The sequence below is a fragment of the Paroedura picta genome, chromosome 7 (assembly GCF_049243985.1).
Source record: "Paroedura picta isolate Pp20150507F chromosome 7, Ppicta_v3.0, whole genome shotgun sequence".
Lineage (NCBI taxonomy): Eukaryota > Metazoa > Chordata > Lepidosauria > Squamata > Gekkonidae > Paroedura > Paroedura picta.
Window position 1 is genome coordinate 79,023,414 of NC_135375.1, and position 23,459 is coordinate 79,046,872.

At 42.3% G+C, this 23,459-nt stretch overlaps 1 protein-coding gene across 14 annotated transcripts in view; it reads right to left on the reverse strand.

Annotated features, from left to right (window-relative positions):
- The window catches only part of FREM1 (FRAS1 related extracellular matrix 1), a 102,217-nt gene extending 79,154 nt beyond the window's left edge, over positions 1-23,063 (reverse strand). For 4 of the 14 annotated variants that reach the window (XR_013232601.1, XM_077345100.1, XM_077345103.1 and 1 more), the window contains exons 1-3: positions 22,657-23,062; positions 6,437-6,886; positions 714-808 (exon numbers count right to left, since the gene is read on the reverse strand). Coding sequence is in view for 13 of the 14 variants with exons in the window: in XM_077345100.1 (XP_077201215.1) it covers positions 714-808; positions 6,437-6,667 (326 nt within the window). In the remaining variant the exon portion in view is untranslated. Of the gene's footprint in view, positions 1-713; positions 809-6,436; positions 6,887-19,358; positions 19,377-22,656 lie in introns of those variants that run through there. The other 10 variants (XM_077345093.1, XM_077345094.1, XM_077345095.1 and 7 more) reach the window with 7 other exon arrangements.
- Between the last annotated feature and the right edge of the window lie 396 nt (positions 23,064-23,459).

Sequence of the window (23,459 nt, forward strand, 5' to 3'; positions counted from 1 at the left end):
ACACATACCTGGTCCTGCTAATAAGTGTCAGGAAATCTTCACTGGTCTTCATCATTGGATAGTACCTTGAGTTGTGATTCTGTTCAACAAAATATAGACCTGGGCTCATGAACCCAGTGTCTTAGCTCTTTTCAGGTTACAGTTGTACATTCTGGAACCTTGCTAACAATATATTACCCATGATATTCCCAATATGTGTGGTCACGTTGTCTGAACAGGGCTATGCATATAGGTTGCATGTATGTACAGGTTTGGTATGTACAAACCAGAACCCTGGAAAATCCACTAGTTGGTTGTGAATACCAAAGCTTTAGTGGATTAATAATATGCACACTGCCATTATGTAACAACCACATACATTGGAAGGTTCTGTGCACATTTAGAAGATTCCTGAAATATACATCTGTAACGTGAGCTTGAGAGATGCATTCGTAGACTGGTGGTTGCTGTCATTAACTGTAATGATCATTGGCAGGAAAACAAATTATTGGTGGACTAAGGAGAAGAATGAAATATATGTTTGGTATCATACATCTTGTATAACTGCAAAAGGGAACACTGTGTTTACTTTTGATCATTGTGCCATATAAGAGGAATAAAGTATTAGGGTGTGTATGAGCATACAGGTAGAAAACAGACTGATTTCTCTTTTCTGCTAGCAGCTATTTGGAAATGATTTGTTGTTAGAAAAGTAATATCCAAGTACAACTTACCTGTACAGCCTCAGCATGACCCAGTCTTCATTGAGAATTGGGCAGCCATTATGAGTGTATTTGACTTCATTAGGAAGAAAATGGCAATCGAATACCTGTTAAAGGTAAGTTGAGGTTAAAATAACACAGGTATATTCTAGAAGATGTTATGCTTTCAGGTGATTTTGGTTTATCTTGAGAATTGTGTCAGAAAGAAGAGGTGATGTTTATCCCACAGTAATACAGGAACCATTGTTCACAGAAAGGGGACTAATATTTAAAACTATTTTAATATTATTTTAAAGAAATTTCAATCAAAGCACAATTATGAGAAACAACATTTTTGGGACAGAAGGGTACATATAATAGGGAACTCCAGCCAACTTTAAATTTCAGAAATTAACTTTAGCCCTTCCACGTTCAATGGAGTGTAATAAATATTGGGATTCTTTAGCATCATATTACAGACTTGATAATGACCAGCTAATCAATGTGCAATAGTACTTCATGTAGAGAGATCCAGGTTCATATCTCCACTCAGTTATTAAACCAACTAAGTGACATTGGGCCATCAAGGATAGCATGGCTCATAGAGCGGTTGTGAAATAGAGAACTATGTGTGAGCTTCTTGATGGGATAAAAGGTTCAGTTGAGCCTAGTTTCATACATTTAGTCTTGTGTATAACTGACACTAATGTGGAAGATAATTTTTTAAAAATTAGGGCTGCCAGCCTCCAGGTGTTCACCTGGAATTAAACTGATCTCCAGATGAGGGTTCCTCTGGAGAAAATGGGAACTTGGAGGGTGTAATTCCCTCCTCAAGTACTGCCTCCACATTTCCATGAATTTCCTGAGCAAGACCTGGCAATCCTAAACCGAATCTTTGTCTCTTAGGATTCAGTTAAAACAAAGCCAAATTAAGCCTTGTATATGAAAATTACTTCAGATGTTAAGAGGCTCAAAGGCAATTTAAGTCACATTTGAAATTACTCTTAGCCTTGAGAAATCATTTTCTCCCATGGCAGGAAGATAACTGAATCTTGGTACAGACAATGCTACCCAGCAGAAAATAATGCTCATAATATTCAGAATCTATTTTCCATCATTAGTTCCTTTTAATTGATAACAAGGGAGATAAATAATGGGGAAAAAACTCCTTCAGCAGGACTCTAGCCATAGATAGAAAGCGATTATAAAACAGACACAATCTGCTTTGTTAAAAAGAAACATCTGTTTTATGCTTCCTAATATGTTTTCCTTTCATATGAAGAGGCAGCCATAATTGTCTACAAATTTAACAAGTAAAACAAAGGAGAGCTAAATCTTTACCTAATTACTGTCTGGCTTTGCTTTTATTTCCACTTCAACTACTCTTCAATTACAATTTGTAATTAAATAGTCACACATTCCTAGCACATTACTCACTTTAATGGCAGCAGACTAGATCACAGGCCTAGCCTCTGCTTATCGTTGCCTCTGCAATGGTTAAAGGGGGGGGGGTGGATTCCTTTAGCAACACAAGGGCAAGTTCTGATATTTGATCAGAGGTTGTTTTATCAAGTTCCACTAAAAGCTCTTGGTGCTTCATCTGAATCCTTTTCAATTTTGGGATAAAGTTTTATGTCAGCCCATTGCTATGTACTGGTGTTCTGTTTTCCTGTCCTTACATAAAACTGACAGGGATTTGGAATTATCATTTGACCCCCCAATACAACGTGGTTAAGACTATCTAGTGAGTTTGTGGCTGAGATGAGATTTCAAAGCAGGAAATGTATCATTCTCTTACAGTGTAGGCCTAAACAGAGCTACATCCTTCTAATTCCATTGATGTTAATAGATTTAGAAAGGTATAAGTCTATTTAGGATTATCCCTTTTAACACTCAAATATCCCAAATATTGAATGTAATACACATATACAGGTAGATAGTAGATCCAATCATCCTTCAATTAGCCCTCCTCCAATGTAAGAGTCTCTTCTTCCAGTGGAAGAAACATTTGATTGTCTTAGCCATGCTAAGCTCCAGGTGGTGCCTGGAATTGCAACTGGAATTGCCGAGCCTCCAACATTGTACAAAAGCCCTGCTTGGTGGGGGCATCAGTTCAAATGTTTCCTGGTTGCGAAACTTTCCTCCCAATATATTTTTTTTGTTTCCCTCTGGAATCTGTGCTCCAGAACCAGCAGAGATTTGCCTCTTCTCTGAGAGGCTGCTTGCTAGCTCCCCGGCTCCCTCCCCTGAACTTGTTAGAGAAAGAGGCAAGCTTGCGGAGTTGGCTAGTGTAAAACCTCATTTATGTATATTTACCAGTTTAAATTGCAAACTGCCCAGGGATGATGATGATGATGAGTTCTTATATGCCGCTTTTCTCTACCCGAAGGAGGAGTCTCAAAGCAGCTTACAATCATCTTCCCTTTCCTCTCCCCACAACAGACACCCTGTGAGGTAGGTGAGGCTGAGAGAGCCCTGATATCACTGCAGAACAGCTTTATCAGTGCTGTGGTAAGCCCAAGGTCACCCAGCTGGCTACATGTGGCGGAGCATGGAATCAAATCTGGCTTGCCAGATTAGTAGTCCGTGCTCCTAACCACCACACCAAGCTGGCACTACACCAAGCTGGATGATAACAACGAAAATGTTAAAAAACATTCAAAATTGAATAAACTAAACTTTTAACACTACCTCCCACAAATTCAGTTAAGTTCACTAAACCATACATAGTCTCTAAATTCAGACAGAATTATGTAAAAATTCAAGATAACGTTTCGGAGCAGCCTAGATTTATATATGTTGCACAAGGCTAGCATAGAAGAGTCTTTGGATGGTCATTCCACAGAGATAGAACTACTGAAAGGCCCTTTACCAAACCAAGCCAGTCACAAAAGGCCAAGGAATTGAATAGCAGACAAAAATCTTTTGGGCCAATGTGGTCAATAATTCACTACAGCTGGTCATTCAATTATAATGACCAGCTTGGTGTAGTGGTTAAGTACAGCGGTTTCTAACATGGAGAGATAGGTTTGATTCTCCAGTCCTCCGCATACAGCCAGCTGGGTAACCTTGGGCTATTCACCGTCCTATTAGAAGTGTTCTCACAGAGCAGTGTCTCTCAGGCCCATTATGCACGGAGTGGAAAATCCGCATTCGGGGTGGAATGGCGGCGGCTAAAATCACCAATTATGCACGCTGCGGGCGGCAACGAGGCACAGAGTCAATGTATGCCACCGAAAAAGCCGCGTTAGCGAGAGCTCTCTCTGGCCTATTATGCACGGCCACTGAAACGGCGGCACAGAGAACGTGGAGGAGGAAGAAGCGAAGCAAACCGCTTACGCATGGGATGTAACGCAACGGCAGCAAAACCCAGAGTATCCGATTATGCACGCGGCTACTCCGGAGCCACTTCTGGTTGCGCCCTGGTCCTGGGAAACTCCACTTTCTTCCACATCTCGCTAACGCGGCTTTTTCTGCAGCATATGTTGACTGCGCCCGGTTGCCACCTGCAGCGTGCATAATTGGTGATTTTAGCCGCCGCCATTCCACCCCAAATGCGGACTTTTCACTCCGTGGATAATGGGCCTCAGTGTCACCTCCCACATTGGAACTGTTGTGAAGACAGGAAGGGAAGGTGATTGTAAGTCACTTTGGGGCTCCTTCAGATGTGAAAAACAGAGTATAAAAACCAACTTTTCCTTTTTCTTCCTCTATAAAAGATCCAGATTATGCAGATGTTTAAAGGACCACCACTTTGAACTGAACCCCATGCTAACTAGTTGCCACTAGAGGGGTAGCAGGATCACAAAGACAGCCTCTAAAGCAAATGGGCAGCCACACCTTGCATGAGTTTCCAAACGATCTTCAATGGCAACCCCACATACAGTAATCCATCATTCAGCATTGTAGTTCCGTGTGGTCAGATTAGCAGAGTCTTGAAAGGATGATAATCTCCTAACCAGATATAGTGTTTAAACAATTACTTCTTGTTCCCCTGCCTGATTTCGAGTTGAAGGGGAAAGGATCTGAAAGCACCTTCATGCCTTTTTCTGGTCAGACAATCTCACTCCATCTTAAAATGGGAATCAGTTCTCCCCCAAACACCAGCTCAGTTTGCCAGCATTACTTCTGTCTTGCTTGTATTCCATTTCAACGTGTACTCTTTCATCCATTCGACCAGTTGAGAACAGAAACAGCAGCATTTGGGTGACCAGTCAACAAAATATAGAATTGGGAGTCATCAGCTTATTGATGATACCCAACCCAAAACGCTGAAAGATTTAATTCAGCAACCTTTCACAAATATTAAACCCAATTAGTGCCATGTTGGACACTTCCTAGAATATGTAGATAGCGACAGAATTTGTCGATACTTTCCTGAGGATGCCCTTAATCGTTTTCAATAGAACAGCTGATTCAAATCCATTAGTACCATGAAGACAAATAAGATTTCCAGGGTATAAGCTTTTGAGAATCAAAGTTCTTTGACAAAGGGAACTTTGACTCTCAAAAACTCATACTTCCCTAAACATTGTTAGTCTCCAAGGTGCTACTGGTCTCAAATCTAGTTTCTGTTATATTATTCCATTACTACTTTGAGTAGTGTAGAGAAATACATAACTTTGACTAGATCGCATCTATGACATTCACAGTTTAAAAAGTTTAGCTACATTAAGGGTCCAGACAAATACTCCAAATGTCCCATAAACTGAGCTTCCAGCAATCGTTTTTCTTCTACAAATCAGGGATGCATGGCCCTATTTCAGACTGCAAATGTAGTGTGATGGGGAGGGAACTTAAGCTTCCCTCCTGTGATGTGCTCCAACAGGGAAAACAGTGACTCCCTGGGGCCATTTTAGATTGGGACAATGGTGCTGCGAGAGAGAGCATAAAGCTCATGGGGATCAGGCTCTGGCATGCCCGATATTTAGAGAGAAGGAAAATAGTGGGAGTTCTGTTTACTGAAGAACTTGTTACACTACAATGGGGGGGAAAGGAGGACATGACACATGGCAGCTGTTTTCAGCAGTAACTACATAGGTCTAGTATTTAGACTGATCAAGCTTTGTTTTCTTTTATTGGTCTCCCTCAAATAAATGCAGATGGAAAAGTTTACTAGACCAATCAGGAGAGGAAAGGCAATATGGGAAATATGTTGTCTTGTTGCTACGCAGTGGAAAGAAAACAAAACCCTCTTTTGTATGTTTACCATCTGTTGGCAATCCTTGGGAGCTGAACAAATAACATGGCATGTAGTGGGTCTGCATTTTAGTCACGCCAATATTACAGAGGGAATAACTTAAAGGCATCCTTGCATACAGTAAAGTCATTTGTATTGCTGTACATTGCTCTAGAGATATTGCTTATCTTTGGCATATAGAAACAAGCAGCTGGTATACTTCATGGTAGCTCTTAACTAGAAACCTCCCATGGAAGAGTTTGAGGGCAAAGTGCAATTTCTTTGAGCCAATTTGTAAGACTGAAAAGAGACAGGTCAGTCAGCCTTGCCTTGAGTGCGTAGGAGTAACTGCATTCTTAGTTTAACTACTCTTTTAGTTTGGAGGACAGGATTCACAAGCAGCTTTTCATATTTAATTGGCTATCAATCTTCATTCACAAAGGAAGTTAATGCTATGCTTGATACCTGCCACCCAACCTTTTTGATTGGTCCCTCCTACCCATAAATCCCCACTCCTCTCTCTCATGCCAATTCAAAGAGCCACACAATTGCCATGCCACAAAATTCTCCTACATACCTGTGGGGTTAACTTCCCAACTCTCTGGGTAATTGGTTCGTTCATCACAACTTCTATTTTGCAGGCATCCTTCTCTCTTGGAATGGAAAACTGCAAGTCTTCATGTGACAGGAAGACAGACTGACCCTTCATCACTTTCACCCCATGGTTGACGTTGACAAAGGAGGAGCAGATGCCTCTCAGATTAAGTGCAAAGAGCAAATGGAGCCAGCTGTTCTCCAGAATCTTCATAGTGTTCACCACAATGAAAAACCCTTACAAAGGAGCTGCTGTCTCCATCTTTCCAGAAAAGCCTCACCATAGAATCAAGGGCTTCCGACTCCAGCAGACTAGATGCGTTCTGTTAAGGATCTGATCTTCATGACGAAATTTGACAAGGCGGCCTTTCAGAGTATCTTTAGGATAATCAGCTCATTGATGAATTCCAGCATTAAGCATGTCTGTCAAAATCTGAGTGGGGTGGGGGAGGAAAGGAATGACAATAAAGGCATAGCATATCATCATCGTAAACAACATCCTCATAGCCATATTTCAGATTAGCTAAATCAACCAGAGCCCTGCACTGGATAGTCCATGTGAGCCTGACCTCATCAGATCTTGGAAGCTAAGCACAATCAGCTCTAGTTAGGATTTGGATGGGAGACCACCAAGGAAGTCAACAGAGGCAGGCAATATCAACATCTCTTGCCTTGAACACGCCCAGCTGTGACTTGACCGAAAAAAACAAAAAAACCAAGCTGATCAGACATCAGCAGTCTGAGGGATATAGACCTTATGTAGATTGTTGAAAGGCATGTGTGTCTTCTCTCCCCCCCCCCCAATCGTGCTCAGCACACAGAGCTAACATATGCCTCCACAGAGGCCTTTTGTTAAAGAAAACAGGAACAATGCAGAAAACAATGCAGGCACCCTCTGTCCAAAGGCACACACTTAAAGTGGCAAAAATGCAATAACCTCTATAAATGACAATTTTCTGTTACTTTTTCCTCCAAGGAAAGTTACCTCATTCTGTCTAAAGAACAGCTGACCCCGAAAGGAAGTAATGAGAGGGACAATTACTGGTTCACATTTAATCTTTACTTGGTCTCCAAGAATTTCTTGGAAATTCACGTGTTTTATGAGGATCTGTATGGCACGTTATCCTAAATACTTCTGCTTTTATTAATTTAATCCCTCTGCAATGCTGCAGTATAGCCACACCCCTGATGAGGGGGTGGAGGGACTACTCATCAAGTTTGCAGATTACACCAAAATTGGGACGACTGTCAAATACTCCGGAAGATAGAGACAGAGTTCAACGAGATCTGAACACAATGGAAAAATGAGCAAATGAGAACATGATACAATTTAACAAAGATAAGTGTAAAGTTCTGCATCTGGGTCAGAAAAATGAAAAGCATGCCTACTGGATGGGGGATACGCTTCTAGGTAACACTGTGTGTGAACAAGACCTTGGTGTACTTGTGGATTGTAAACTAAACATGAGCAGGCAGTGTGATGCAGCGGTAAAAAAGGTAAATGCCATTTTGGGCTGTATCAACAGGGGCATCACATCAAAATCACAAGATGTCATAGTCCCATTGTATACGGCACTGGTCAGACCACACCTGGAGTACTGTGTGCAGTTCTGGAGGCCTCACTTCAAGAAGGACGTAGATAAAATTGAAAGGGTACAGAGGAGAGCGAGGAAGATGATCTGGGGCCAAGGGACCAAGCCCTATGAAGATAGGTTGAGGGACTTGGGAATGTTCAGCCCGGAGAAAAGGAAGTTGAGAGGGGACATGATAGCCCTCTTTAAGTATTTGAAAGGTTGTCACTTGGAGGTGGGCAGGATGCTGTTTCTGTTGGCTGCAGAGGAGAGGATACACAGTAATGGGTTTAAACTTCAAGTACAACGATATAGGCTAAATATCAGGGAAAAAATTTTCACTGTCAGAGTAGTTCAGCAGTGGAATAGGCTGCCTAAGGAAGTGGTGAACTCCCCCTCACTGGCAGTCTTCAAGCAAAGGCTGGATACACACTTTTCTTGGATGCTTTAGGATGCTTAGGGCTGATCCTGCGTTGAGCAGGGGGTTGGACTAGATGGCCTGTATGGCCCCTTCCAACTCTATGTTTCTATGATTCCATAATTCTATGACTCTGCCTGACCACATATGGGTCTTGTCCCTCTGTGTGCATTTGCAGGCTTTTTCAGGGGCAGAGTTTCCACGCGCGCCTTGAGCATGCGAAGCGCGCAAAAATCTCTCTACTGGCATAGACGGTTTGGGAAGGAGATAATTCTGTAGGACAGAGTGGTTCTAGAGCAGTGGTTCTCAACCTTAGGGTCGGGTGGGCACCACCAGTGTTGCTGCTCCTCCTGCAGGAACCCATGCTCAGCCACCAGGCGCTCCAGCAGTGCCCCCAGCAGCACCTCCAGCGTGGCACAGTCTCCCACCAGGCACTCCAGGTGGCGACACAGCTCAGTAGCTTCAGGCTCAAGGCAGTGATGGTGCAGCTCCTGCAGCTGTGCATCCAGCCTCTCCAGGTGCGACCACTTGCAACGCAGTGCGTCCTGCTCCAGCACCACCTCCTCATGAGCCTAGCTCAGCTCAGCCATTGCCAGCCACAGCCGGCCACCTCCTCCTTCTCTGTGGGCTGCCATTCCTACCCATTCCACTAGCTCCCACACCAGGCACCCATTCACCTCCTCCAGCACCCACCTCCACCCCACGTAGGTGTGCAGGCTCCCGCAGCTCGCCCTTCATGGCTGCACCTTCACCCGCTTGCCCCAGCAAATAGTGCACCTGCTGCACTGCTTTGGTTCTGGCCTCAGCTAGGCGGGGAGTTGTTGGCCGAGGCCAGATGGCCCAAGGAGGCAGCTGTAGAGTGGCCCCTGCTGGACACGTGTTCCGGCCCAAACATGATGAGAAGCTCTGCTCTCAGGTCTGCCTGTGTTGCCTCCCCCAAATCATGGGTTTTCTTGGTTTCTCCCCCACCCTGATTTCCAAGGGGGACCCAACATGGCCCACATCCCTTTACTGATATCTCCAAATCAATTTTGTCTGAGTGAGGCAGAACCGAACTGAGAAAGCACAGAGGGGGAAAGTATTTATATACAATCATGAACAATGGATCTTCACACCATTGGTCAGTTTCGGTTTAATTTCTGTGAAAGAACACTCGCATCATTTTATGGTTCGGGGGTCACCACAACATGAGGAACTGTATTAAAGGGTTGCAGCATTAGGAAGGTTGAGAACCACTGTTGTAGAGAGAAGAAGCACCTTCAGCCTTATTTTTTGGTTCTTTGGCTGCTCTTTTCTGGCTTGCATTCAACCCCCACCCCACCCCCAGGATCTCCCACAAATCCAGATTTCTACTTTTTCTTTGGGGAAACACCTTATGTCAGGTTTTCCCTTCAGTTGGGTATGTGTGCGCGAGGGAGGTTGGGTCTTCCTGAGTATGCTCCCTTCATAAAAATTTGTGGCTGTGGTCCTGCCTTTGGAAGACATCCATTCCATAGTCCTCCTTCCTTTCTACCTGCATGCTTGTTGCCCCTCTTGAAATTCCATAGTCCAACTCAAGTCCAGTCATAGTTGTCAAGGGGTAATTTGGGAGAGAGTCTCATTTGACATTTCCCCCTCCCTTGAGACAATTACCTAAGTAATCACACTTTTTGGTTTTCTACTGCCTTGGGGCTTTCCCGTGTTTTACATCCAATAAGTGAGGCATGCCTTAGTTGATTTTCTACAAGCGTTGGTTGTGACTTGTAATAGGCACCCCACTGTTTTCCCCACAAACAAAAAACGCCACTCATTCATAGGTCTCACACCGACTCTGACTTATCTGCCAGGACTGAATGGAAATTTTGAGAGTGATTGCTTTCTCTCTCCCATAGATCTAACTCCTTTTCTGTTTCCCCCAACAAAATGAGTGGTAGAGGGCAAATGCACTGTCGGTGTCGAGTGAGGGGTAGGGTGCGGATGAGGGGCGTGCATTGTGGAGTGGGGAGGCTCACCCCTTCTCCTACAACAGAGGGACTCTTCCCAGTGGGTGATTCCTCCCAATGGGAAAGTTCCATTACAATGGGACAGGGACTGCTGTGTCCTCCGCATGGTGGATCTAGAGGGCCTGCTTGCAGAGTGGGGGGTGAACAGGAGGGTCTACAAGCTTGAAGGGTCCAGGATGTACTGTAACTGTTACCGTATTTTCTGGGCCCTGGGTCTGGTGCTCATAGGTAGCTGTGCTCAGTAGATGTTAGACAGGTGGATAAATGGTGGTATAGGTGGGCAGGTAGATAGTTGGTTACGTAGGTAGGTAGATAGTTGGTTAGGTAGGCAGGTAGAAAGTTGGTTAAGTTGGTAGGTAGATAGGTGGGAAGTCAGAGCACCTGACCCTGGGAGTATGTTGGGAGCTATACCCCCATCCAGGCCCCTCCAAGCTTGTAGACCCTCATGGCCATATGTGAATGTATAGCACCTCAGGAAATAGCTAAACAATTAATGAACTCAAATGAACCCAAATGTTCAAGAACACAGTCTGTGCAAGTTTGGGCTTCTGGGTTCATGACATCCCACCCACCCACGACCACCCACAAATCCAACAAACTTCCATTTTCCAGGATTGCACCCAATTCTAAATACTATTTTTCTGGAACCATATAGTGGAAGAGAGTTCAAAGTCCATCATGCCTAACTTTCCATATAAATCCATAAAATTACTTGCCCACTACTGCAGCACATCTGGCCAGAACTCAGGGAGTAGCAGACATTCTATAGTCTTGGGAAGAAACAAAACTGACATACTGAATACTTGAGTTTAGGAATACCAATCAGCATATTCAACCTTCAGCCATGTTCCAAAAGCTGCGTGGCTACCAATGGCGCTACTGATTAATCTAGAGATGTCAAACTAATTTGTTATGAGGGCTGGATTTGATGTAAAGGTTATTTGGTCAGGCCATGCCATGTGTGTCATAAAATGTAATGCTAAGTACTGGAGATATATTATCACTGACCCACACTTTTCCTCAGCAGAGCTCAGGGCCAAACCTGCCCTCCTTGCCCCTTATGGTTGCCAACTGTGGGTTGGGCAATCCCTGGCATTCTTCTTGCATTTGGCAAGAGAGATTTCAGCAGGGGGATAATAAATACCCTAACCTTCCTGTCCACATTTGGACTGGTTTCCCTACCCCCACCCCACCCCAGTTGCTCCTAGGCCAGATAAAAACCCTGTTTAGGTGGGTTCTGGCTCCTGGATTAATGAAACATATTGACAATTTTGTGTTGAGCCTCTGGAGTCTTAAAGTGTTCTTCAGATATCTGAAGAAAGGAGTGAAACTACGTTTATGTATTTATTTTAAACATTGACATACTGCCTCTTCAGAGTTCTGCTCAAGGTGTCTCAGAAAACAGAAACCTAAAATAATTAAAATTAGCAAACATGTTATCAGCACACAACCACATAAAACCCCATAGGCATGCACATTAGAAAGGTAGCCTAGTGTCTCATACCCTTCCCATTCCATAACGTGTAATACAATTTACCACCTCTCCTCATGTCTCTGAGCATTTCTCCATGAGTCAGTGATGTGGCATGATTGGGGAAGGAGAGGCACATTGTGTAATGATTCTAGAATGAGAGGTCAGTTGTAATACACGTTACAAAGGTGAATGGGAAACTGCATGATAGCTGTCCCATTTCAAGTTTTATAACATATACTTCAACAAGCAGTAAGCTACCCACAGCAGCCCTAACAATAAATCATTGCCCATTTCTGATTGCCTGTAACAGAAAACTTTTCAGACATAGTAGAGACAAGTCAAATAAGCATGCTGCATGATTATCTTGCCATTTAATGAATGCACAGTGAGGGTCTGAGCTACTTTTTTACTACAGCAAAAGTGTTATGTTTGGGATGACTCTGACTGCTACACAAAATGTATTTGTGGCATTTTATCTGCCGTGGCATATATTTAGACACGCAGGTCATCATAGGAAATTCTGATAGTCTGGTGATGAACAATCTCTCAGAAAAATTACAAGCAACCATGATGAGGAAATCATGCTTCCTGTATTTAAATCCAGGTTGTAAAAGGACAAGTATCTTTGTGGTTTTAGTCAATGGTAGGAATAAGGAGACCATTTCCTGTAAATCCTTACAAATCACTCACTCAGCTAACAACTGAAATAAATATCCTTTGAAAGCCTTGGGGTGTCTTTAATTATAAAATAGTGAGGCAGCCACAGTGCTTTGATCCCACACTAAAGTTTTATATGCAGTCAGACCAATGCCTCTTTTCTCTTTAAGACAAACTTCACATAGCATCCTAATTAGTCATGGGTTGGCAGCTGGGCACTTCACAGGCCTTGCTTCATTTCCTATTTACAATTCCTACTTGATGCTTAAATTAATAATTAAAGTACAGTTCTCAATGAAAAGTGTGGTACTCGAGAATGCATATGCTGTAATAGAAAAAAAACAAAAAATAAGAAAATGTCCTTTTGGGTAAGTAAAAAGACTTGGAGACCCCCTCCCCCAGAAAGTCTTTAATTTTATGTAACTATCTTAGGTCTAAAGTTAAGTGCTACAATATCTGCTTCAAGATCTAAAGATTTCTAAAAATAAATATTTATATTTTGAGATGTTGGCTTAAATAAATGTCTCCAAACTTTTTGAGCCTGTGGGCACCTTTGGAATTCTGAAACAGCACAGTGAACGCAGTCACAAAATGGCTGCCACACAATCGCTGCCTCAGCTTACCTTCAGTCACAGAGAGAAGATCCTTGCGTTGTGATAGCAGTGCTGCCAGAGCAATGTTTTTAACAATCTACACAGCCAATTACATCTCCAATGGCCAACAGGAAGCCTTGCGCGGGAAAAGTCCCACCCAGTCGTACTCACTTTGACTCCTACCTTGTGCAGCAGCCCAAAATGTACCCACAAGCCTGTTTCTGAAATTCTTTATCATTTGGGAATAAGATTTAGAGACCTTTCAGGAACTGGGAGGGAGAAAGTTGTGCTGAGTGGAAATCCTCCTGCCCATGGATGATAACTGGTGGATTTAAGCCACTGATCACTTTTAAATGTTAACGAAATATAACTGAAAGATGCTTATACCAATTTCACCTCCTTCTGCATACCAGTGCTGTAAGGCAACATTTGGCGATGGTTTTAGCCTTTGTGGCCTGTTTATTGACTTCCAGGCAACTAGTCAACCATGTATGAAACGAGATGCTAAGTTAGATCAACCATTGGTCTGAACCAGCTGGGCTCTTCTTATGGTATGTCCTTGCTGAGGGTAATAGTTATGAATCAATGCCTCAGTGGGAACTCTATTATGCCACACTGAATCTTATGAAAGAAGAATGGCAAGGAAATAAATGTAAGATGGAGTTGCAGGTCATGAGAGTAGTGCAGCAGACCTTCTACCACCTACGCCAAGACAAGCTACTAGCACCCTACTTGGTCCCAGAATTCCTAGCCACAGTAATTCACGCAATAGTCACCTCTAGACTGGATTTCTGCAACTCGCTCTATGCAGGCTGACTATTATCCTTGATCCAGAAACTACAATTGGTTCAGAATACCACTGTCAAGATCTTCATAAATACACCATGGAGATCCCACATCTGGCCAGTACTCCAACAACTCAACTGGCTCCTAATTGAATTCTGAATTAGGCTAAAGGTTTTGGTAATTGTGTGTAGAGGAGTGCAGAATCGAACATGACTTTCCAGATCAGAAATCCGCACTCCTAACCACTACACAAAACTGGCCAGAGCGTTCTCTGTAATGGCCCCCACCTCGTGGAATGAGTTTCATGAAGAGATAAGGGCCCTGGTCAAACTCCCAGAATTCCACAGGGCCTGCAAAAGGAGCTCCTCCACCAGGCATTTGACTGAGGTTAATCTGACCAAAAGGCATCTGATGATGATTCCCCCTCAAGTCAGACCCTCCATAAACTGAGTGATTCTGATCTCCATAGAGGTTCTGTTAAAGTTGTTCTATTGAAAATTGTTCAATGGATTAATTCTGGCAATCTGGTAAACTGATATATACTGTTAGAATTGTTACTGATATGTTGTGTTGTGACATGATATTCTATGCATTCCACAACTTTCCATGTAAACCGCCCAGGTCCATATGGGCGGGTGGTATAAAAATCTAAGAAAGAAAGAAAGAAAGAAAGAAAGAAAGAAAGAAAGAAAGAAAGAAAGAAAGAAAGAAAGAAAGAAAGAAAGAAAGAAAGAAAGAAAGAAAGAAAGAAAGAAAGAAAGAAAGAAAGAAAGAAAGAAAGAAAGAAACAAACAAACAAACAAACAAACAAACAAACAAACAAACAAACAAACCATAATACAGCAATTTATTGTAAGGTACGAACAGAGACATGGATGGCTTAGGCTAACCAAGTCTCATTAGATCCCAGAAGCTGAACATCCTTCATTAGTATTAAGATGGAAGACCAACATGGAAGTCCAGGGGCAATTATGCACAGCAGGAAACATCACAAAAAAGCCTTGAAAAAAAAGACTTAAAAAAAATTCTACATGTAGTGTCATTTTCACCACTGAAAACCCACTGTAGTATTTTTGATTTCACATAGCGGCAACTATGTCTTTTTCAGCACAGTATTTTAAATTAGCTTTACCACAAATTTTGTTTTATGGCAGTGCCAAAGACACCTATTTTCTCATACGTAAATGTTAGTGTATTTTTGGTCACCTCCCCTGTGCCATCATATGCCAAGGGAGGAACAGACAGCCCCTGGTCCCGTGTCCACCAATGGGAACTCAAGGCATCCCTTTTTCAGCACTGACCCTCCCACCTCTGCTATTATAACATTACACCAGCAGAAATTCATTTATTCATTCCCTCAGAGGCATTTGCAAGCATTTCAATCCACTCTCTATGAGGAAAGGCCTACCTCTGAAGGGGGAAAGGTTGTAATGTTGGCATTCAAAAAACTGTGTGCCTCCATGGAAATTTCTTGTTGAGGTCTCCATATCCATGAACTGCAATTCCCATAATGCCCTACCAGCAGCAAGTGACATAGTGGTGGTCAAGTGACATTGCAGCTGACCATGGCCTGCCAATAAGCATCTAGCACAAAGGAGGAAATGCCCCCCCCACTTAAGGATTTGCCGTCATGAATAATCCAAATGCATAATCATATGCAGAAAAAAAATAATGGAGTATCAGAGCACAGGCATAAACTCAACCATTTAAAAAAAGGAAAATTTAAAAGAGTCGGTATGCTGACTTCAGTGAAAACCTTTACGTGCATAATAGCCCCAGGTCTACTACACAGTAGCAGACAATCACAAATCACCTCTGTTCATCCCTTGCCTTGAAAACCCCACAAACACCATACGTTGGCTACAGCTTGACAATACCGTGTTTCCCCGAAAATAAGACATACCCATAAAATAAACCTTAGCAGGATTTCTAAGTGTTTGCACAATATATACCATAGAAGTAAAGCTGTGGCTGCTGTTTTACTCAGCACTATGGGTCTCTTTCCCCCAGCCGCGGGGCTGGGAATCCGCTCTGACACCCCCGCCCTGGGGGGTGTTTCTTTCTCCTCTCTTCAAAGGACAGGGCAGAAAAGCCCAGCCAAGAGAAGACAAAGGGAAGCTCCTCCAGAGCCCAGCACATTTCCACTCCCACTCTGCTTTTCTCTCCCCCTTCCCCCTCTGTGCACCCACTTCCTTCCCGTGGCCCTTTTGGGGGTTGGTTTCCTGGTGGGAGGGGCAGAGGTGGCACCAACACGCAGAGCTCTGTGGGCGGGTGTCGGCTGGCACGCTGCCAGCATCAGCACTCCGCCCCTCCACGCCAAGGTGCTGGCTGCCCCAGTCTCTCTCTCTCTCCCCCCCCCACAAACAATGTTGATGGCATTGACTTTTCTAAATACCAATAAGACACTCCTTGAAATCTAGCCATAGTGTGTCTTCTTGAGGAAAAATAAATATAAGACAGTGTCTTATTTTGGGGGAAACACGGTACTTTCCTCCAACATGGAGAGGAAGAACATGTATTCATGGGTGGTCTTCATATTTACAAAAGAGCTGCAATTGGCTGATGGCATCACAGGATATACACACCTGTTTACAAGGGTAGGTGGGACTTGTGAGGACAGATTGTTTCCAGCCTGCTTGGTGCAAAGCAACCCAAAAAGCCTCTAAATATGATTTGGCAATAATGTATCACAAAAAGCAGAAGTTCTGGCAAGCAGTGCAGAGCAGAATTTGCTTACAATTATGTAATTTAAGAGTCTTTAAGTCTTATTCACTGAGGAATAACCCAGGAAGCAGGCCAGTTGTTGTCGCATTTTCTAAGCAATCCCCCAACAGTTGTCTGCAGCTTTTAAATCTCTCTGCTACATTAATGATTGGGGAAGGGAGGGCCCTGAAAAGGGTGTTTTAGCAGTGGGGAACTTTTTCAGCTGCAAAAGTTAATTACAGAACAATCTGAGATTCAATATGATCATTAAAAAAACTCATTTTAAAAGTTGTCAGAGTTGTTTAAAGAATAAAGCATGGCAGCATTCAGAAGAACAATCTACTTCAGAATCTTAAAATCTAAACAAACAGCCCCATGATGTAAAAGGAAGAACAGTGGAGGGAGAAAAGCACTAAAACGCTAAGTAATTTTGAATAAGCCTATACCTACTAGATTCTGGTTTAAGGGTGGGAGGAAGGCACTTAAGAGCTCAGTTCTCAAAAAGGATCCCCATTATTGTTGTATTGGGTGGGCACAAAGTGATGCCAGTTTTAAACTGGGCCTCTGACTTTACTATCAGATCGATCTGCAGCAAATATGTGCTTCACTTCCATGCTGCGAAAAATCTTCAGCTCCCCATTTTCTTACATTTGGCAACCCTATTTAACATCCTCCATACTGCAGTGCACTTGAACAAAAAGCCCAGAATCCATAAACCTGCATGGATATTGCATGGATCACAAGAAATGAAATGCTGCCTTTGAAAAGTGATTCTGCTTCAGAGTGTAAATGAGCATGCATGCATTTTATGTGTTGGCAGTGTTGAAGAAAAGGAGTGGTTGGATCCTCCAGCAGTTTTTAATATCTTAGAAAGATCAGCACAATAGATGTTATCGAAGCAGGGGCTTATCTCAACAGTTTATTTGCACAGCTCTTTATCCAGCATGCTCTGACACCATCACCCAACTCCTGGTTATTTCCCAAACATGGAGACCTAACTGGGCTAACCAGTCTAGAAAGTAAGATTCCGTCTGGCCAGTGGAATCCTGAAACCTGATTCTACTCAGCCTGCCAGAAATTTCATCAGGCCCTGGAACAATGAGAACATTTTAAGATTATAATGCTCTCATAAATCTGCTTTTTTGTTTTCTATTATTTTTGTCACATCTGGTTTGAAGATGGGTTCTGGAGATCTCAAAAGCTTGCACATGATTCTGTGTTATTGATCTGGTCCAAATAAAAGGTATTACATGGATTGTAGTCTTGGCTTTTTGGATCTGTCTGTCCAGTCTGATTACATTCACTAAGGCCTTTCTCTGTGCTGACATTAGGCCTCGCATTCATTAATCCTGCCCAGAACAGATTCCCTTCCCAAAGTAAATACGAAGCAGTCCACCTTAGAGACTAACAGAATATTTATTTAGTTGAATGTGTGGATATGGCAAACTAAAACATTTTAATCTTTCCAAAAACGATTACAGATAGAAACTGGAATAAACTTAGATTTATGTATTCCCTGCTGAAAATTAGGGGAAAGCCTTTAAGGACATTACAAAGATCTTCCCCCAGCTCTTAAATACAGGAGTTAAAGAAAACTGTTCAAAAATGTATTATAGATGGCATTTGACTCTAGTCAGGGTAGCTAAAATTTCAGGAGTATCAGATTTAAGTTGGAAATGCAGCAAAGAAAAAAGTATTTTTTCACCTATGGTGAATTTGTGTTTAGATAAAGAAGTTGTAAAATTTAATGCACAAAGAGATACTGAATATATTGAGTTATACCTTTGAAATCCCTCTTGGATTGAAAAAAAATCATATTTAATTGCTGCCATCAGAATTATACTAACTCAGATATGGACAAGCGAAAAATCCAGTTAATTAGACAATGGAGGCATAAAGTTTGGAATACAGTGATTATAAACAGGCTCAAAACTTGTAAGTATATAAAGATAGTATGTCAAGAATGGTCACTACAGAAATTTGTACAAAACATGGCTCCTAAATATTAACTACTGGCATTCTCACAATCCATCTTGCAAAGTGTGCAACAACTGCTCCTTACGGGGAACATTGTTTGTTTACCTCTGACATTGATAAAAGTGTTAGTGAACCATTTGAGAATGACAATTGGTGAAGATGGGAGCGTGTATCTTATTGTTATTTTAGTTATGCAATAACTCCAGGACTACTGTATGCTGCATCTACTGTTAAAAGAAATCTCTATTTTGTATAACAATATTTTAATGCAAAAATGAAAGAAAGAAGCAAAGAGAAAACTATGACACATATATATGCAAAGACAAACACCTAAACACAGTACAATGCGCAATATGTGCACTACTCCTAGGGCCCTCCTCTAAGTATGTACACATTTGAACTTTTCAAAAACATTAGCAGGTCACATGTTGCTTGCTTTTCCTAGAGGGGCAGATGCAGTCCTAATGAAAGAAACTTTATCTTGCCTGTAGCAGCTTCAACTGATCACACAATTACATTTATCAGAGGAATCAGAGGCAAGGCAGAGGCGATGGTTTGCCTTCTTACTTCACAGCCAAATTTTAAAATCCTGTTCAAAGGCTGCCACAAGTATTACAGGAACAGCAACTGCGGGCTCACTAAAACTTTTCATTAAAGAGTTTCTAAAGGCTCTATAATGTTGCCCATTAAGACATTTTCTGCTTAGCTGAACAAAGGGCCACCAGATCCTTTGTGATTGCTTACCTTGCTGTAGAGAAGGCATTTTTGCCAGCTCTGCTCACTGATAAGACAGCTAAGTTGGGAAAAGGAAGGCCAGCGAGTAAGGTTGCCAAGGGCCTACTTATGATGGGAGGGCTGTCACTAGTAGACGATCCAGCTTACCGGACCAGCAGGAGAAGTGTCTGGGTGAGGAAATGACATCATGAGATTCATGACATCAAGTCCAGCTGAAAACTTGGATGTTTCATAAGTCTGTAGTGCAATGCTCTGGCCATCCCAGAAAGCTTCATTGTAAATGCCCTTCACATAAAGACCCCAGGGGTGCATGCCACCAATCTGTTGACCTAGCAGGGAGTCATCCTTGCACACTTTGAGTTAATGGAGAACTCAGAAAGTTAGTGACAAGGAGCAACAGGGACTAGTCTCTATCACAAGCGGTGCCTCTCATCTATTAATGGGAGCAAGTCTTAATATGTGTTTAACTTATTATTTAATGTATGTTTCGATGGGCGTTTTGCAGGTTGTGATGGGAGGGATAGGGTCCCCACTGACGTTTCCCTCCACCCCACAAAATGTCCACTGAAGCTTCTGCAGGTTTCAACAGGCATTTTGTGGGTGGCAGCAGGAGGAGATGCGTCCCCACTGGCACTTCCCACCCCATCTCACAAAATGCCCAATGAGGTCTCTGTAGGCTTCAGCAGGCATTTTGCAGGTGGCAGCCAGAAGAGATGGGTACCTGCTAGTGTTCCCCCCTTTGGCCTGCAAAACGTCCCTTGAGGCCGCAGAGAGTGGGTGGGTTAGCACCCATTGTATTGTTATATACAACGGGCTTTGTTGCTTGTAAATAAATAAATGTGGACAAAACCAATGTTATAACCACAGATGGATCACCAACAAATGTATACCTCAATGGAGGCCAAATTGAGCAAGTCAAAGAATTTAAATACTTAGGCTCATTGGTGCAAGAAAAGAAAGTGTCATCTGTCACTGAAGCCAACAATAGGATTGGCCAAATAACATCAACATTTGCCACACTTAAATGGTGCCTCTGGAAGAAGACAAACATCTCTCTCAAAACTAGGGGCTTGCAGGGGCACATTGGGGAATTGTAGTCACAGGGGAATTGTAGTCCATGGACATCTGGAGGAGCGCAGTTTGACTACTCCTGCTCTATGTGATCATAATCAAAATGAGACAATTGGGACAAAATTTGACAACATCCGCAAATTAAAGAACAAATCCAAAAGTGCAGACTGCAATGGTTTGGCCATGTCTGCAGAATGAACACCAGCGGACTGCCTCATAAACTCCTCTGGTGAGAACAACCAACTGAATGGAAGATCCAGCGACTGGCGCCAAAGAAAACATGGCTCAAACAGATCGAGGAAGACCTCAGAAACCAGCAATTGACTATCTACATGGCCAAAACTACTGCCACCAATCACCAAGAGTGGAAACATATTATAAACAAAGCAAAAAATCCAGTGGCAAAAATCCAGCAGCATATTACAAACAAAAGTTTTGCCTAACCAATTAAATTTTGATTTGTGTTCTTTCAGAATCTGTAAAACTTAGAACAGAAGAACAAATTTAGGCACCAGTTCATACTTTATAGAGAAATAATAAATTGAACAGGCCTTGTACATCTCATGCACTGTGACATATTTGAACCCCAGATGGCCCCTGCAAGCCACAGATCTCATACTACGTTTGGTGGCTTCATTGCTTTCTGCAATACATCACAGAAAGATTCTAATTTCTTCTTTTCAAAACGAGCAACTGAAAATATTTTAGGAAGACTCCTTGAATTTTGAACACAAATGACCTATAGTAGAGGGGAGAATTAGGACACAGTAGTTATCTATCTAAACATTTCTATCTTCCAGCTACCATGAGAAGCAGCCTGGTTGCAGAGACAGAGACAGATTAAAATACTAGCTCAACATAACCAATGAGCTTCATGGCTGAGAGGAATGCTGATAAAACTATGATTTCTTTGGACGCCCTAATACAGCCTTTATCAACTTTTTTACCATTGAGAAACACCTGAAACATTCTTTAGGCATCGAGAAACCTCAGAAGTGGCACAATTCTGCAGAACATGGTTGGGAAGCATAGCTGTGTACATTCCTGCCTGGGGCCCCTCCCCTTCCCACCCCCTCAAGGCCCATAATTGGCTATGGCGGGGAGGGGGGCAACATGACCACATATAGTCATATCACCCAATAAAAGTTTAATACATTTTTTAAAATTATAAAAAAATTAATTAACTCCCATCCATTCATGAAACCCTTCCAGGGCTGTCAAAAAAACCTGCCCTAATACAACACCATATGGGCTATCAATGCTAGCTATCAGGAATCTCTACTTTTTCTGAATGAGAAAGCAGTTTACAATTCTTAGTGGCAGACCTGTGCACTGTTAGACTGACAAAGTCCCACTAAAGCCAATCAGAGGTCAAGCACCATAGCCCACACTTTGTTTAATGACCAGTGGAAATTTGACTATGCTAAGGAGACTGGGCATCTTAAACTCATTTCATGTTGTTCAGTTTTCATTTCAAAGAACTGAGTTCTGTTAAAATAAACTTAGTGATACTACTTCTAGGACTGGCTGTAAATCTTAGAAAAAACAATCTGTTTTTGTTTATACAAACATTTTATTTCTCTTTAAAAAAACCTGTTTTAACCAAATGTATCCATTTCCCCCCTTTCCACAGGGATTCCAACAGGACAAACTCAATCAGTTCAAATGATCACATCCAAAAGGTTATAGCTCCCAGTAAAGATAACTCGTCATTCCTGAAAGTCACATTTTTTGAAATCTTAATAAACAAAAATACTATCAGACGCAGCTCTGCTCCAAGTTTCAAATATTCAGGTACTGCGTATCTGGTATGATTGGAAGAAGCATCAGTACTTTGTCTTCAGTCTTCCACAAAGAAACTGAAGTTGTAACAGACACATGAGACTGCTGCATTGAAATCATGAGTAACTGAAGAGACTTTTGTCTGAACAAGATTTTTCCTTATTAGTAGATAAATTAATGCAATCAAGAAAATAAATGATGCAGTACAACAAATTCCTTAACTGTATGCTTTTCATCTTTGAAGCATAATCTAATCTATTTTTGCAATTAAATCTACTGTTTTCCAAGGAAATTGTCCCATTTTCTATAGAGAAAAAAAACACTGCAGGCTCACTGCCCCACAACATTGACTAGAAACTATTACTTAGTGCAAGCAAGCTCAATCTCTGTCCCACTCCATTTATGCAAAAATCAGCTTGATAGGAAAGGGGGAGAAGTAGAGAATAGTACTTACAGGTAACAATATTCCTTCAGTAGCTGCAGCTCAATAGGACACTGGCTTGAGAAGGATAAAGAGAGTCACTGACCCAATAATCTCTGGTTTAAAGGGCTTGCAGAGGGAGACGGAGAGAGGAAGAAATCCAAGGAGGTGGGGTGGGATGGGGTGGGGAGCTGAAATTCCAGTCTTTCGGGTCAGCTTGCTTGTATTTTTCTTTGTACTAAACATTCACATGAAAAAGTCTCCCTACCATAGCTGGCTGCTAGACAGCTGCTGGCTTGAAACCTTCCAGAATACAAAAGCTTTAGTACTCTCTACAATAAGGACATTCTAAAGATGCCTTCAAGTGTTTACACTGAGCAATTATTTTTTGGCAGCCAGCCCCAGAACTTCCCTTTTTCTTTCTGCTAGTTGGCTACAGGGAAATTGCACTCCCCCCCCCCCACAAGCGAGTACACTTTCCCCTCCAGACCTTTTACCAGTTGTGCCAGGATATCACTTGAAGCTCTGTACTGTGCTTAAGTTTCAGCCTAGGACCCTGTCAAAAGATGTAGCACCAACAGTCTTCAGAGCCAGGGGCTGCACACACTCCTGACTGAATAGCATTGGCAGTAGAATGCTTGTGTTCCAGCGCTATTCCTTTTAACACAGGTGATAGAATGGCACTTCCAAATTAAAAGTTCTGAGTGTGATTCAGACCCACAGTCCTAGTCTTTCTGCTCTTTATCATTTGCGTTATATGTACATTGAGCCAAAATGGCAGAGGCAGGCTCAGTTCCTCCAGTTCATATCTGTTTCTAGGAGGTATGTCCCTTTGA